Source organism: Amia ocellicauda, chromosome 20 (genome assembly GCF_036373705.1).
Source record: "Amia ocellicauda isolate fAmiCal2 chromosome 20, fAmiCal2.hap1, whole genome shotgun sequence".
NCBI lineage: Eukaryota > Metazoa > Chordata > Actinopteri > Amiiformes > Amiidae > Amia > Amia ocellicauda.
Genome location: NC_089869.1, coordinates 6578879 through 6596649, shown reverse-complemented (window position 1 = coordinate 6596649; position 17771 = coordinate 6578879). Strand labels below are relative to the sequence as shown.

Sequence of the window (17771 nt, the reverse complement as noted above, 5' to 3'; positions counted from 1 at the left end):
AACTGCCATGGCAACCAAAGCAACGAGCATTGTTTCAAGACTCCTTCTGTGCAGAAGACCGGCCCTCATTCCCAGAAACGCACAGATACTGTTCACACGAGGGCAGAACAAATGTCGCATGATACATTTTGTTGCAGTCAAATAATACAAAAATAGGCTGGAAATATGAGGTGGTGTTTGTTTTGCTTTACATTAAGAAAAGTCTGATACTACTATGTAAATTGAGTCATCTTACATTACATTGACCACAAAACTTTCAAATTTTAACATTTCCTCTTAATCAGAAATGGCTGAAATGTGGAGCTCTGTGGTCTGCGTTTGTGACATGAGAGGGGGAATCACTCCAGGCCTATCGCTTTCCTTCCCTCTGGCTGCACATCCATCTGGATACGAGCCATACCTTTGTTTTGACAGTCACAGCAGGCCTCTGTCTGGACGGCGGAGCGGAGCAAGATCCCCACTGTCTCCATGGCTCCAAACCCATGCCGAACCCACGTGTCTTCCTTATTATCATATCCCTGATCCCCCACCGCCCCCATCCCACTCCCTTTCTTTTCTTTATTAAAAACAGCAGGAACAAGAGTCTGACACAGCCTTGAAGGTGCACCACTAAACAAACATCTCAAGAGCAGCTCTGGTGCAAAAAAAAAAAAAAAAGTCATCAAGTGCCATATTGGAGAAATAACTTTTAACTTGTCATCTCCCCCTTGTGTGACCTCTTAAGAGCTGGGCTTAATAATCATCGGGGTCTTCCACACAGCCTGTCCCCTTCAGGGAAACTTGTTTTACTTACAAGCTGTAACTGTAGCAACGCAATGGTCCGCAGCCCTACATGTGTGCTCAGTGTCAGAGCACAGCCATGATTTAATTGCAGTGAGAGGCTGAGTCAAGGAATCAGGGAAGGGAAGGGGGTGAACTCACAATACTTTGTGTGTGTGTGTGTGTGGTAGTAAACGTATGGAATTTTAATGGTTTTCTGTATTTGTGGGAAAGGGGTTCCAGGTTAAACATGTGGGCAATGAGATAATTTACTAGATTGCTTTGGAGTATGTTATAAGCATAAACGGACTCAAACTGTGGTTTCAATCAGAATTTCGCTGCATAAAAAACAAACGGTATGACTAATGTAGGAGGCAAAACAAACATGGCAAGCTTATCTAGTGGTATTTATATGCTTGTATCCCAAGAATGTGGGAAAAGTAGGACAATTACAGTGGACATAACATGCAGAAAAATCGATTTTCTTTTTCAAGTATATGATTAGTGATCATGTTCAGTAAAAGATTGCTGTACGTCTATGAAGCGATGCCAAAGTCTTAATACAAAAGGACCAAAGACCCTTTGCGTTTATATGCATTTAATGTTTGAAGCAAGGAAGCTGCAATACAGAGTGCCACATTTGTATTACATTCATTCATGTGCAGGTACCAAATATTTCAATGCAGTTAAGATGCTTTACAGGAACATTATTTTATTTCCATTTATTTAAAAAATATATATTTAGGAAAGCAATAGAAGCCTTTGTTAAAAGAGGATTCAGTTAAGTAGGATTTCAACTGTCAACACTGCACAGTCAGCGTTTATATTTTGATACAAAGGAGGGAAAAGAATGTTTTGAGAAGAAAAAAAAAACTTGACAAATCAGATGTATGGTTTTAATTGAAAGGCAATTGGGAACCTCCGTTTTAACAGTATTTCCACCCTAACCCGCCCCTGCCCCCAAGGGTCTGTGGCATACAAAAGTCCTGATGCAGCAAGTGCATATTTTGTGCTGTGCATCTGGGGAATAACTGTCAAGGCACAATGGCACACCTTTACCGCGGCCTCTTTGCCACGAGACGTCTCGGCTCATGTAGTTCGATGCAAAGCGAATAGAACCGTAACTCCGAATTCATGGAAATCCTCCACTTGAAAATCTGCCAAAACCTATTCTGGGCTGTTCCCTTTGCCACCCCTGATAAACTCAAATTGCTTCTTTGGATAACAGCTTTTGATATGGAGGCTTATTTCAAATTAGGTTTCACCAACGAGGCCCAAAACCATCTGGCCCATTTCAGAATCCAGTACAGAGGTACATGTAAAATTGAAGCACTACTCCAATGGTGCACTATATCCAGCACTGAGATTTGTATCGGAGATCAAAATCAGGATTTTTCTTTTAATGCAAACCTGGCATTTAAGGTTAACCAGTGTGTACACATTGGAGACCTTACACCATTACCAATAATATAAGAGAAGGTAAGCAATAGTCTGCATGTGAATAGCAAAACTGAATGAGGTTCGACTGTTGACAACCCCTTTAATAGAGCCTCCAACCCAATACTTCAATATTGCTTTGCATGAACTGTTGTGTACTTGTTGCATAGAATCCTCATACCATACATTTCAATAAATCAGTTGACCGCTAAATTTTAAAAGCATGGCTTCCCGTATTCGTGTGCAGATTTAGTTTCTACTGCACACATTGAATGCTACACAAGGTTAACTGGAGTGAAGTGTAAAATAGCTTTGTGATGCTTTCATTCAAGTGCAATAGTCTTACCTTGAAGATGGAAAGACCAAGTTTGTATTTAAAGTATGGACAAAGCTTTAGAGCATCATGTGAGCCAAACAAAAACAGATCAAATAAGCATGGCCAATTGCAAGAAAATGGGGTTTGGTATGCAACAAACACTGTGGAACAATACAATGCTAAAATCTGTGAATGAATGAACCAAAATGCAACTGAACATTTATTTTCACAAGTACCATTAGTTGAGTTCTCCTTTCATTCAAGACCGTGTCCCAAATTTCACAGACTTAAAATGGCAATTGTTCCATAAAATACTGGTTTTATTTGTGAATTTACACGGATTAGCAATACATCTAAAAGCAACTCTATGAGATGCGCATTAATATGGTTTTCCACAGGTCACAGAGCGGCTTGGCTCAAGTGTCAAAGCCGGTTAAACAAAAGAGGCATTAGTAAAAACAAGGTGCAAAAAGTTTGGGGAAATAAAAAACAAATCCCACACATCCAATCAGAAATATATGCTTGCAAACTTATTAAAAGCATAGTGCTCAAAACTATTTCAAAAAATATACTGTAATACAAATAAGGAAAAATAGAATTACGTTTGAACACAGAACGTTTTCTAAAGGAAGCACAAAATGAACAATAAAAGATAAACGTTTTAATTTCTTCCAGTATTAGTTAATTTCTCCTTCTGAAACTTGCATCCCTCTCCAGCTTTCGTATTTGTTTTCCAAACCCAGCCCAACTCTGATCCACATGCTATATACAAAGTTTGAATGTGCCTCTTGCCTCCTGCCAAAGAAAATAATTCACATTGCTAGCTGGGATATTGGTATCCATTTGCTCACGGCCTGTAATGGGTCACTCCATTTTTTATTTATTTATTTAACTTTTGTCTTGGTGTCAGACATGATCCAAATCAACAAGAAAAATAAAAATGCTGCTTTATGCATGTAGAAAGGTTACTGTACATCCCACTAGACTATGACAAACCTCACCGAACATATCTAGTTACACATACAAGGAGTACATGAGAAAAAAAAAAAAAAAAAACAGAAGCCAGACAAAGTGATAAACCTGGAGAAGAGTACAAAAGGTGGGCATGCAGGTAACCCTAGATAAACAAAAGCATGGATACATATTTGCCAGTTAACATTTTAAGCTCCCCACCATGGCAGATTGTTTGACTGGAGGCCTGCATGGGTGACCTCCCGGAAAAAAAAAAAATCATACTCCCACCACAGACAGAAAAGGCTCCCAAGAATCCCAAACAGCTGCCCTGTTTGAAATGTAACGGATGACGAGGAAACCTAAACTCAGGAAGCAGCTGTGTTGATGCTCAAGCGAAGGATGTAGAAATCCGTGGCTGGTACCAGAAGGATTCCAAGGTCAAACAGCTGTCTTTCATTTCACTCAAACCCGCCCCCCCCCACCTCGCTGAGGTCTGAGTCAGGTGTCAGTCACAGGGTGCCGTTAACAAGCCTGCACTGCAAACAAGGCCCCAGTGCTCTCTCAGGGTCCGGAAGCGGTTGCTTTCCGACCTCTCCCCTCTCTCATCCAAGTAGAGACTTACTTTTGGAGTGATTGGCATTCTCTGCATAAAATTGGGAACTTAGACTTGGCGCTTTCAGTAATGCCCTTTACATTTTCCATGTGGGTATAAAGCTTACAACCGTTTCACTGTCAAAATGCAGAATTGAAAGTGGAGGAGGACTGAAACGATGGCCAAATAAAATTAACCCCTGGAAGTAATTCTATTTTATTTACCAAAATTTGTGTATTTATATACATGTATATGTTTCAAATGTCTTTAAGATAAACCACTGACGGACAAGACTTCACTTTCAAAACCTAAAACGCACACCATACGTAGACTGTTCTCTATTCACCATACCACAACTTTTCCCTTCTCATTTAATTCTCCTTCATTTTGGTAAAATGTCTGAACACCTGTCTGTAGGATTTGTTATATACCACAAGAAAAGTGCAGTAAAAGTAAAAAAAAAAAATTAAATCTATAACCACAAAATCCAGTTTTTAATATAATCGCCTCTATTTGTTTTAGTAATCTGAGCTACAATACCAGTAACAATACTATATAACTGAGAAATCAGGCATTACTAGATTTTCAGCTCTAGGAATTTAGATTCTTGCAAAACATGCTTGACATTTGTATGTAACGGTATAGAAATGAGTATAAAACTGATTGGACTAATACCAGATTTAGATTTAGAATAAAAAAGATTTTATTCAAATGAGATGATTCCTTTTTCTTTTCAGTTCTCAAAATGTAAATGCAATTAAAACCTACAAGTTACAATGATGACATTTTCCGAGATTGTGATTCACTAAAACGTGATTTTTTCCCCTCCTCCTTTTGGCAAGAATAAAAATAGGTAACTAATATGGAACAAAATGTGTACTTTGAAGAAAGGCTCCCAATGAAACTACACAGGTTTCTCCAACAATTGAGTCAGTGCAGAATTATTAGCTTCTCTGGAAAATTAAATAAAAATAAGGTACAGGCATGCATATATAGTAAGGACAACCTGTACAGACCCAAATAAGTATAGACCCATTAATCTTGAACTGGTTTCAGAAACCCTGTAATTAGTGATAAACTGTTAGTTTCCAGTGTGGCAGTCACTTATTTGGTATGGCATTCCTAATGCAGTTAACGGTTCCAGGAACTAGTGGACTGAACATAAAGTGACCACAGCATCCAAGTGGAGACAAAAAAAAACAAAAAAAAAACAAAAAAAAACAAGAAAAGATCTTCATTATGCAACAAAAAGGACGGGCAGTCAGTCAAACACAGCTGATGTCTGGCACCTTTGTTTTTATGGTCACCCACCACACTTTAACATCAATACCAAAATTAGGAGAGAAATCTATAGAATTCATATCAGCCCTTGGCAGAAAAGACTTCAATTAAGAGGAGCCAGTTTTCTAGGACTTACTTCATTTTGGCTCGCATCAAGAAATTCAAAAACTCCTCCCCCTTTCCCCTCCAAACCCCCGAACATAATTCTTAACTCATGTGACCAATTTCGTGTTTTGTTTTTTCTTTCCTTTGTGTTTTAAATGTGCAGTGTCATTTTTATTTTAAAGGTAAATTTCTTAAGGGGAAAAAAATAAAATTAGAGCTGAAGAAAACTGATCCATGTTGGCCTTAGGCCTCGACCTTCTCCTTCTTTTTGTTCTTTTTGAGGAACGAGGGCGTGCGGAACTTCTTTTTCTTCTTGTTGGGCGATTTGGAGGGCGAGCTCTCTGGGGACAGGGTCTCCTCGATCTTCTCCCCTGGTTTGATGGTGATCTCCACACTCTCCACCGTGCTGGTGGTCAGCTGGCTCACCCTCTTGCTCAGGTCCTCCTCCACGTCATGCAGGTCGTCTTTCCCGTTCAGAATCACCACCGGCGTTCCCTGGGGGTCCTTGTGGTTTTCTGCAACAACAAACTCATCGTGTCAGTGGGATCATCTCAGAAACAACTTCCTTTATCCAAGGAAGTTTGGGATTACCAATTAATTAATTCAAATTGTTAAAATCTATCAACTTCATGTAGAGTAAACCAAGTACCAGAAAACATTCCCTTAACAGTTAACGCCTCTTCTCAAGGTCAGCAGGTCTGGATGCCAGTAATTCTCAGTAAGTTAGAGTAATTCTCTGGGCAGTGGGGTTTCAGTCCAGGAAGTTTAAGACCCTTTACATCATTGCATACCCAAGACCCATGAAAAGTTAACACTGTTCCAATCAAGCAAATCATTGCTTCTATTAGGTCATTACAAGCTCAGCCGGGACAAAAACCAGAGGACCCTGCAACCCTCAAAAGACTCCCCTGGCAAAGGCAGTCCTGCTTTGATTGCATGGGATTATTCCTGGAAAAGCCCTGCACAGGACTGTCAATGGGTGAATTGTAAATGTTGCTGCACAGTCTAGACTTAGTTTCTGCAGTGGGTCAAGGTATGTGCTGTAATGCCAGTTTTCTTCCCTATCTCACTCCCTTGTAATCTGATCAAGTCAGTCCCTGGCAAATGTCTGTACTTCACCAGTTACTCAATGAGGTGATTATCAGCTCACAACAAAACACAGAAGTGACCTGGGCATTCAACATTTAAATTAAATAAAATGAGGAATAAACTGATTCTTTAGTACCCATGTTGAAACGCATACACATACAAATGCACAAAGACACACAGTGGAGTTTACACATGCTTTCAAACATTTTCCCTTTTCAGTCTAGTGAGATAACACCATTAATACATTTCCAAATTTGTGATGGTGAATAAAAGCAACATCCCTTGAACTGTTTTGAAGTGGACAGCAGCAGTAATAAGCAAGTTATCCAATTCAAAATACTGTCCTCTTAACCTGACAATGCTTTTTCGGGGCACTTTTAGAAATACTTGAAATGTGATTTAGTTTATCAGAGTGCTCACTTTAATACAGTTACAGTCATCTCTACAAGCCCAGCCTCTAACTCCCCATGCGGAAAGCTGGGCTTTTGCGCAGTAGGACTCAGAGGGTGAGAACAATGTCGCCACACACTGGATGCCAACACGCATGACCCTTCTACTGGAGCCAAAGTATGGTAACTGAAGTATGGCATTTCCCATGACCTTGAGATACTTCCTTTGCTAAGACTGATACCTTCTTTAGCCGGAGTTATTTGTGGAGATTGAGTTTGTGACAGAGACTGAGACAGAGTGGAACCATCATCAGAAGTTAAATCCTGTTCAGCATCTGCAGGGGGAGAGTTTAGTGTTCAAACACAGGTTAGAAGCCATGCACAGCCATCAGTGCTTTCATTCCTAGTGTGATATTAGTTGCTATTCCATTTCTTTCACTCGTATCTGCATTGAGGCACACACAATGCAATGTGAAAGGCTACACCTGTAAAGCTTAATTTCATTAGAGTCTCTTATGGTTAGCAAGTTATTTCCGACAATAAAATGTGAACAGTTGTAGCCTTTCAGACAACACAGACTTTTACATGTTTGACAACCATGCATACGTGGGGACCAATGTCCCTTTCATATAGTTACTAATATGCATGTTTAGTCAGTCAGACCGGGAATTATATACAAAACAAATCACTCTTTAAAGTCATTAATGCCAACTAGAAAGTATACATTAGTGTGGAGGTTTATACAAATGTTTAACTGTTACACAAAGCAGTTATTGTTCTGACAGACAAACCTGACATGGTACAGATAGCCATTCAACCAAATATGAAAATTACTTTTATTTGAATTAAAAATAAGTTGTTCCCCCCCCCCCCCCCCCCAAGAACATTAAATCAGTGCTTAGGACCCATAAAATGTCAAAAATAACTGACAGAGGATTCAAAACAAACCTGTCACCAATATCTTGGTTTGTCCGTTTGTCTCAGAGCACATGTTTTTATCAGATACAATGTTCTACTATATTACTCCTCTATGGTGTTATTTCCTAAAGATCAACTGGGAGAGGGTGTATTTTCCACAGTGACTAAAGACAGTTGAGCAGGCCCTAAATCAATCAGTTTCATTTTCCACAGGGTATCGATTTTCTATAAGGCACTCCGGGTGCTTTAAAGGCTACCAATATCAATTGGCCCGTCACATGTCTCAGACATGAGCTTTCAGAAAGAAAACAAATTGCACCCATCAAAATCAAGCTTCTCTAGGCATGGAATACCACGCGTGTTTTGGTAGGCTCAACGAGTGGCTGGACTGGTACCTCTGGATTCTCCACTATAATTATGGCGGTCTTACCCTCAAACCCCTGCTGTCGGCGCTGCACGGCGTTCTTGTACTCCTCCAGCTCTCTCTCGGTCAGCTGGCTGAAGGGGTTGGGAGGGAGTGGACCCATCAGCTCATCATCAGGAATCACGAAGGGCTGCGGAGGGGCTGAAACCATTAGCAAGTTGCTCTCTCCTGACTGTGGGCCCCAAACCCAATTCCACGCTCATACATTACCACAACAAGCTTTTACACTGATGTACACACACGTGTTAACACTAGAAGCGCCGAGCCGGTCAATTTGACTGATTTGGTTATTAAAATTTGAATGACTGTGTTCCTAAATACACTGCACATACCCATTTGTGACTTTTCCAAACTATATGCATTAAACATGCCTACAGCGTTTCAACTGCATAAACCCGAAAATAAGTTAAACACATTTACCTAGAATAGCCAGAAATCTGGTTAGTTTGATCGGTCATTTACATGCATAATAAAATCAAACAACGCATAATCCTGCCTTCCCTTTACAATAGACAATCTGATGCTCAAGTGGCGATCTCTACCGGTCATGTGCTTGAAAAACACACGCATTGTACAGCATTACAGGCGTTTTCTTACAGCTGTATTCAGATGGAGTGGATACAGCAATTACCCGCAAATAAACAGATTGGAAACAGAGATTGAAGAGGGCTCGTTTTGGACATGCGTGTACATGAACACGACTGATTCATGGGCATCAGTGATACTGGCAATGACCGATAATTAGTGGGTTTGTGCCAGTGTTGTGAAAACACTGCAAGTGAAGTGAAACGCCAGGTCCAAATGGCACAGAGTGCTTTTACTCTACTGATCGATATGCAGTTGCTACCGCACATAAGAGTGCAATAGCGCAGCACATTGCACGCAAAATAATGATTCAAGGACATTATCAGCAGAGCAGCATTTATTGCGATATTGTATATTCGTGCAGTAAAAGTGTCACCTGGAGAGGCTGTCACAATGCAGTGTGAGTACGAGCTCCTGCAGGGAAAGTGCAGAGACTGTCCTGTGTGACTCCGAGCTGTCAGGTATGCAGGATAAATATAAATGGTAAAGAGTTTATTGAAATACAAAACTACAGTGAATAAAAGCAGTGTAATGTTGAAAAAGTTCACGATGTTGAAATTGTACACTAAAGTAAACATGTTTTGATAAATGCAAGTTTTTTTGAACTATAAACTATTGCTTTTGAGCATTATTCCAATATTTAAGTTTACACTGGTTTCATTATCTTATTGTATGCCGTTTGAGATTTTTGCTTATTGTAGGCTATATAGCTATTCATGTTTTGACTGCAGGGTGTGCGTTTAGAAAAAAGTGCATTATTTATAGCAATAATATTAATGTTTTATGATCATATTTCAATTGAAATACTACATTTGTGCTACATAAATGTTGGATTTGATATTCATGAATAAAACGTATGAATTTTATACGATGGTTTGCCTTTGTCATATCGCAGCTGTTAAAGAGCGATCGATTACAATGACCAGCTTTGGCGCTTGTGGGTAGTTCGACATGTTGGCGCTTCTAGTTTTAACTGATGTGGTTGTAAGTAAACCAAACATGCACACACAGGAATCCAAAAATATAGGATTTTTTTCTTTGAAACACTATCAGTCATGATTGAGCCAGGTAGAAATGGCATGAAAGAATCCCTAACACCTGGTATTCAATGCAGAGGACCACTGTAGCATCAGTAGCCTCTCAATGACAGTTGATTTGAAAAGTAAAATGTTATGAATTTGGTTTTACAATGATTAACAAAAAAAAGACTAGGATCCACCACCAATAGCATCGAAATGGTTACGTAGGTACCTATCAGAGGAGGTATGAATGTTTGTTTCTTAAATTTGTAGTTACAACAGACAACTGAAGAGATTGACAGCTACACATGACAAACCCCACAAGACATGCCATTTCTACCTCACTGGGTTTCATAAGTCTATGGCACAGTTCTGTATATTTTAGGTCACATCAACTCACTACATCATGCAAACTTATTAGCCCTGAAATTACAAACCCAAAATCCACACACAGAACAAACGCACTCCAAACCACTGCACTCTGGAGAACACACAAAATTACCTGAATGTAGATCTGAGCATAAAGGAAAACAATACCAAATGATCAAGGCAAAATACTAGTCTGTCATTACATTTATAACCACAGGCACACTTTGAGTACACATACAGAGGTGTATAAAACAGTCGGGGTGAGTGTAAAATGTAAACTGGCCACTTCCATGTCCATTTATAATAGTACCAGTGTAAGAATGCTTTAGGTTTGGCCCTTTAAGTGTATTGTTAGTTCAGCTGTGTTGCTCACCAAATTCAGTTGAATAGGGGAAAAAAAAGACTCTTGAAGACTGCAGCTGCCCATTCCCGACTGACAGGATGACAAGCCATCTTTTAAAATCAAATCTCAAAACTGCAGGAGATACTTACTGGTCCTGGCTTCTTATCCACCACAATGCCAGCCAGTAGCTGGGACTGGGGTCCTGCTGTCATCAGGTCAAACCTGTTCTGCTCTCTGATCTAAAAAAGCAGAGACCGTTACCAGACAAAATGAACAATCCCACGAATGATCAGGTTATTCCTTCATTCGGAAAAACCAGGACACTGATCCAAGATTCCCATCCCTTGAAACCCCTTATATCCCTTATGTATATGCCATATATAATCTATACACAGATATTTGCTTTTACTTCCTCAATTAACTATGGTTTGTTATACCTCCTTAGTCTGTAACTGAATTAAGATCTATTACATTTGTAAATCAGATTATAGTTTCGTTCCCTTCAAGCAAAGGCAAGCTGCAATTCAAAACCAGAACACTGGGTGGCAGTGAAAACAAGCACAGACTTGTGGTATTGCACTCCTGGAGAAAAGTCTTCAGCTGTGGAGTCTAAACAGACACTGAAGGCCTATTAACCTCTGCCATGCTGGGTGACATGGACACTGCTTTGAAGCCTATTATAGTTTTACATTTGGAAATACCAGCATAAAAGAATGCAAAACAAAAAAGGCCCCCCATGCTCTTGTTTATCCTGTACCTTAGCAGCTGCTTAGGTCAATTCAATTGTTTAACCAAGTCTCAGCTTCTGTTGCAAGGACATTAGAAACCAAATCAGTCAAGCCTTCAGTAATAAGACTAAAAATAAACGCTTATTAACTCCCAAACAAAACAGGATTCTCCAGTTACAAACGAAGGGGTTAAAACCTAGCTTGCTAAACCAAAGCAGAGCACGAAGCGGCTTGTAATTGCCAGTTTCCGATCATCAGGTGGTCAATATTAGAATGTTTGGAAAAGGAATTAAATACTTCCTGCTGTAATCCACAGGACGTCAATATTCAAGCACTAAAATTGCCATGACGCGACTGGACAGACTGTGCATTAGCAAGGCAAAATGTCCTCACTCACCTTGTTTCTCTTGGCCAGCACCTCATTGGGGTTTGTGTTGAGAGGGACAAACATATTGGGGTCTTCGATTCTGATGGAGGTAGCCGCATCTTCTGCCTTCATCCACTATCAAAAAGGACAAGAATCTGATTAGTTTGCCATTTATAAAGAGGTTTAATTAAATCATACTGTAAGCTTTCATTACCAAGGTTTCCTGAAAAGGACTGCTGCCGTCTTGCAAATAACCTTGCAAATAGTACGAAGGTTTTAGAAAATGCCTCCACATCACTTTTTATTTGATAAGGTATTGTAACATACTGTTCCTGTTATGGTTTGTTAAATTGCATGTCCTGGAAACAGACCCTTCACACGGGAGGAAATGCAAAGAAATTAGCATTTTCTGTACATGTACGATTAGCCTAAACCTGTGCTTGCTGCCAGTGAAAATAAGGCACTACTGAAGGTTCATGATTTGATGCTGAAGGAATTAACTTTCCACAAGATGCAGTTCCACAAGTTTCCTCCCAGTGGCAGTCAAGGGCAAGAGTTTAGATGTGGGTTTAACCAGTATGGGCAAAATCAGAGTCCTTTGCTTAATAGAGTGAGTTTTGTGTTGACTAAGATTAAAGTGCTATCATACAAGCATCATTATATCCACAACAAAATGAACAGGTGAACAAGGCTGTTAAAGAGGTGGCCGTTTTACCATTCCAAAGAGATTCTAAAGACTGCTTTAATGCATTATTACTACTAGAGTACTACAGGAGAGGGGAAGTGACCATAAACTTGTGAAACTAGCCCTTAACCTGAGGGACACACTTGACACAGCACAAGTAGGGTTCCAATGCTAAAACTCACCATCGTCTTAGTCCGGGGGCTACTCTCCCCATTCTGCGACGCCTCGGGCACGTTCACCTTCATGTAGGTGTTGGGTGAGTTCAGCCACCTGGTCTTCTCACGCTGTTGCCTCTGGGACAGGAACTTAAAGGGGGAACGTGCCATCATCTCGTCGTCATCGAACATGAAAGCGGTGACAGTGGCGGGGATCTCCACTTCGCTCTTGTGTCGGGGCTTCTCTCTCACTATGGGGTGCCTGTAGGCATAGCCGGTTCTGTAGCCCTAGCAACCCGGAGAAACAAGGTGCTCATTAAAAATGACAAAGAAAAACAGCGATGTCATTTTCTGTCTGCTTGTATATATGGACTTCTTCCTAGAGGCAATTGAAAAGACAACTGCTTTTGTAACAGAACAAAAACACACACTATTGCCAGTGGAGCACAGACGAATGCATGAGAGTGGCAATGATAAAGCAAAAATACATAAACAAAAACTAGAACAAAATAGAAGACCGGAAAAAAGGACAGTAAAAGACCATGGGAGAGGGAATGGTTATAAATGCTCCACCCCCCCACCAAAAAATTAAATAAAATTAAGGGAGTGCCCAATTTTAAAACTTATTACTTAATACCTAATACTTAGCAGAAGTCCTGTTTGTACTATGAGTGGATTTGAGGTACCGATACCCTGCACAGGGATATAAAATTTAACTTCTCAAACAGGAAAATGTCAATTTGGAACTGAACTAAATTTCATGTGTCCAAATCAAATCAAGCAGCTGATGTCCGGAATTAAATTTGAGCATCTGTGTTTACAGATAAACACGGGATTAAGTGTTAAATGCTACTAATTTACAGCACAGTTCGGGAAGCGACAAAGTGAATAGATTCAAAAGATGAGTGCATTTAAAAAAAATAAAAAAAAAATCCCAAATTTAGAAAGTCTGCAATCCATCTCAAGTCACTCGGTATTTACTCTGCCCCAGCACCGCTTGCATATCAATCCGAGCGATGCGGCTGAACACTTTTCGGCGTGCCAACACTGAAGATTTACTAAGCAATTCTCCAGACATTTTCCCTAATAAATCGCTTTAGTCTGAGAGAGTGGATGCAATTTCCAGATACCTAGGATACTGCCTCTCAGGAAGGTGAAAAACAATGATGTGCTGGCTGAAGGACTTGCCATCTCGTCATTTGAGACCCTTCGATAATATACTTTATTAACATGGGTGCCCTTATTCTGCTCATTTTATAGAGCCTGACAGTCTTTTCCAACTGAAGCATATCTGTAGACAAGTGGGGTTTGAATATATAAAAAACGCATACAGCTTTCTAGGACTGCGGATAAGAGGCGACAGTGGCTCCGTGTACACAAACAGGAGACTACAAGACTATCAGAGTTCAAGACAACCTCTGCACAGAATGAGACTGCACAGATGTGATTTATTTCCTAGTCTATCGGCTCGGTCTGATTATGTGGTTATTGGTCTGAAACTCAGAAGCAGTTCTGGCATCTGGGGAGGTTACTAAACCGCTATAAATGAGTTGAGATTAAGAGAGCAGACGTAAAATGACAAACCGCAAAAACTTCTGGCCTGATGAGGCGTCCTGCTTGAAGAGCACCTCATTTTCAGCACCCCACTGCCAGAACACCGAAAAACAGTGTCAGAAAGCGACGGCAAAGACACGAAAGGCACAGATGTGGAGCCGACTGCAGCACCCTGACCTCTGGTCAAGTCCAGATGTTTGTCTGTTATGTAACCTAGACAACGGTTAAGGCCTCACAGCAGTGCCAACAAATCCAGCCCACTGAATAGAAGCAGTCTATTGCTCCTATGCTAACAGCCTTCATCTTGAGCCCAAATGTACAATTCCACCATGCACAGAAGTGGAGTGCAAAGAACAAAAAAAAAAAAAAAAAAGCAAATAGTGTAACGCACTGTGAAGCACCCAAGGTAAACTCGAGTTGTTTAAGGCTATTTTCATGCTGTGCACACAAACCTCATTTCAGTACGGGGCATTATGAACAATGAAAGGGTTATAAAAAGCAGGGCCAATTTCAAGTCTGCTGCAGCATCCGTAAAGAGCCCTTGGCCACGAGATCAACATTCAGGACTACTCACAAGGTTGTCCAACATCCTCATGAGGGACTCAAACTCCAATTCACCCGCTTTCCATTTGGTCTGGGAGCCCATGTTTATTCCAGCCAATGCCACCCCTTGAGTCAATGGCTTGTACTTCTCCAGGTCCAGGACTATCAAGTTGTCCACTCCACCGGCACACGACAGCGCGTTTACCTGTGGGAGGGACAAAACAGAATATGGATTTTAAATGACACCAAAGCCTGAGGACCGTTTTCCACACTCCCTTCAACACACACACACACACACACAATGCTGCTAGTTTATTTTTAGAAATGAAATAGGCTTTGCAGTGTGGATTATTGTATTTTTTTCCATGGCTGAGATTTAGACTAGGATTTTTTTTATGCTCATTAAAACAGCAGGTTACACTCACTTGTTGACAATTTCCTCACCGCTTACAAGGCCGAATACTATGACAAATTCCCAAGCTGAGAGAAGTTCTGATTTCATTATGTGATTAAGCTGTTAAGTACCATTTTAAAAAGTGGCATTTGTTAAAATACTGAAGTGATGCACAAATGAAACCTTAGGTTACAAGAATAAAATACATTGAAAAGCATGAATGCATTTAAGTACTACAAATGGAGAAAAGGAAAAAAAAAAAATTCAAAATCACACATGCATGAATGATTGCTTAAATATACTACAAACATATTGAACCCTCCTTCAATTAAATATAGTTGGGGACTAAAGTAAAAAGCAAACTTAAATCCCACATGGAATCACTGCAGTCAATGTCCAGCCACTTTCACCCTTCCTTCCTCCTGTAACTCCAAACCCAAGAGAGTGTCTGACAGAACTGCCCCGGGTGAATAAATAAAAGTGCCGGTACAAAGTGTTCTGGCCCACGCCATTTGGGAATGTTATTCTAGACTTCACGCGTTTGGTTACATTGTTTAAACAGATGCTTCGCAGATCGCTCGGCCCATTCTTTTGGGACCCCGTTTCAAGTATGAACGTCACAGGAAACACCTTGCAATTCTTTCCAATGACAAAACAATTTTAACATGAAATGGGAAAGGGGTTGTTTTGCTCAGCAAATTTCCCCGAGAACCTATTTCTTATTCATAGTCAGTGACCAAATCAGGAGTTTTTCTTGGATGAATATCTGCTGTGTGCAACACCTAAAGCAGCTAATGCGAGACTGCTGACCAATCTGTCACTTCCACACCTTTTGTGAATAATTTGTGGAGGGACCAACACACAAAAACACAGCATTTTCAAATGAACTCCTTGACATACGAAATGCAAGGTCTCTAGATGCTGCTCTTACCTGGATTTCACATGCCATTTGGGCAGTGTAAACATAATGGAAGGCCTCTTCTATGGATTCTCCAAGAGCAACCACTCCATGGTTTCTCAGAACCAGCACCTGGGGAAAAAAAAGTTTAGAAATTGGGAAAGATTCCTTCTATATCCCATAATACAATTAAACCTTTCACTTCTGCTTTATAGTTCTTCCAGTTATAATCTTAGAAATTGCCAAGTATGCAAATTGCTTTAAAAATTGTCAATTTACCCAGCAGTGGAGAAAACTGCAAAATCAACCTCTAAAATGGGGGGGGGCACATCTGTACTTCTCTTCTCATCAAGATCCATCACCTGTTAATGGCTGATCTTTTGGGAGGTCAATCTTTTTTTTACTTTTTATTTTTTTAAATCAGGTATGCTACAACCCTTAGTTTCAAAGTGGGGTAAGTGAGCAGGCATACCATGGTTTACACTGAATACAAAATACCTTGTTAGATGGGCCAAGAGCTTTCTGCAGCTCAATCCTCTCTTCTTGATCATCAAGGCACCCCTGGTAATTGTAGTAGGCAATATCTCCAAGAATGAGGGCCTCTTGGGAGATGGGGAGAATGCCACACTTCATAGATGAAACCTGTGAGTTTAGGAATAGAAATGACATACTGCCATTATGGTAGTGCTTATGTTTTGGCAACATAAATGGACGTAAATGAAGGGCAACATGAAAAATATATTAAAACATAGCTTTTAGTATTTTTTTTTTTTTTTTTTAAATGTATAACAAAATACACTAGCAACTTTAATCTTTAATCTTTGTAAAGAAAGGGAAGTGTGGACTCACGGCAGCGGCTGCAGGGGTGTGAATGTGAATGACACACCGGGCATCTGGGCGCATGGAGTAGATGGCCGAGTGGGGGCTGAACCCAGGAAGGTCAATATTCAGGTTGGTGTTGCCCTGGTCTACAACCTCCCCAATGATATTCACTTTCATCTGGGAACAAAGCAAGGACAGATGTAGCAGCACTGGTGTCTAACATGGCATAAGAGTGCTGCCTGTACAGTGTAATTGCTAGACTTTTCTACTGTGCAGTTACTATTCTGGACAACAATGCCTACCATATCTAAACTTTATTACCACCTTCGTAAAAGATAATGGCTACTTGGAGCAGCCCAAAATGAAACCTCTTGGGGAAAAAAAAAAAAAGTGGTTTACCGAATCCAAAATATTCAAAACATCAAGCACCTAAACCTTTATGGTTCGATTCCTTTTAGTTCTATAGTTTAGACCGACACTGACTCTCCCTCCCCCTGATTCATGTTAAATCACCAAAACCAGGACACTGTATAACTCAATAAACTGCACAATGAAATAATGACGACAGCAAAACAAACCTTTAAATCTAATCAATATCCATTGTCAAGCAGACAAAACCGTTTCATCTGCAGATATGTTGTTATCTAATTGTCCTTGACCTGCTAGCAATTCTTCCGGGACACACTCTCCCATTCACCATCAACTTTCTCTCCCTGCAATGTTTACTGGCCTGGGTTGCATCACTTGTCAACACTGAAGTCAGCACTGTGTACCCTGTCCGATAGAGCCGGTCATTCACAGCCAATACTACACCGAAGTACTACACACAGCTATTTTTATTTAACTGCAGGATTAACGGGCTATTTTAAGTGAAAATGAGCGCAGCGAGAGCACATTTGAGACTACCATCCTTACTGCGGGCACATTTTAAGTCTCTGCATTTTAAATTTAGGTATGGTGTTAAGGTTTAAGCAGATGCGCACACAGCTGGAATGGATTACCGTCAACCTAATCCACTGCGCTCCAATGAAGTCATTTCCTAACG

General features: G+C 40.3%; 1 protein-coding gene across 7 annotated transcripts in view; it reads right to left on the bottom strand.

Annotated features, from left to right (window-relative positions):
• Window positions 1–1340: 1340 nt before the first annotated feature.
• The window catches only part of add3a (adducin 3 (gamma) a), a 91491-nt gene continuing 75060 nt past the window's right edge, over window positions 1341–17771 (bottom strand). For 6 of the 7 annotated variants that reach the window (XM_066693693.1, XM_066693695.1, XM_066693696.1 and 3 more), the window contains 10 exons: window positions 16754–16903; window positions 16403–16546; window positions 15938–16036; window positions 14644–14817; window positions 12543–12803; window positions 11706–11810; window positions 10730–10819; window positions 8271–8394; window positions 7165–7257; window positions 1341–5959 (listed from right to left, as the gene is read on the bottom strand). In XM_066693693.1, the coding sequence (XP_066549790.1) occupies window positions 5688–5959; window positions 7165–7257; window positions 8271–8394; window positions 10730–10819; window positions 11706–11810; window positions 12543–12803; window positions 14644–14817; window positions 15938–16036; window positions 16403–16546; window positions 16754–16903 (1512 nt within the window). In that variant the 3' untranslated portion in view covers window positions 1341–5687. The remainder of the gene's footprint in view (window positions 5960–7164; window positions 7258–8270; window positions 8395–10729; window positions 10820–11705; window positions 11811–12542; window positions 12804–14643; window positions 14818–15937; window positions 16037–16402; window positions 16547–16753; window positions 16904–17771) is intronic. The other variant, XM_066693699.1, reaches the window with a different exon arrangement.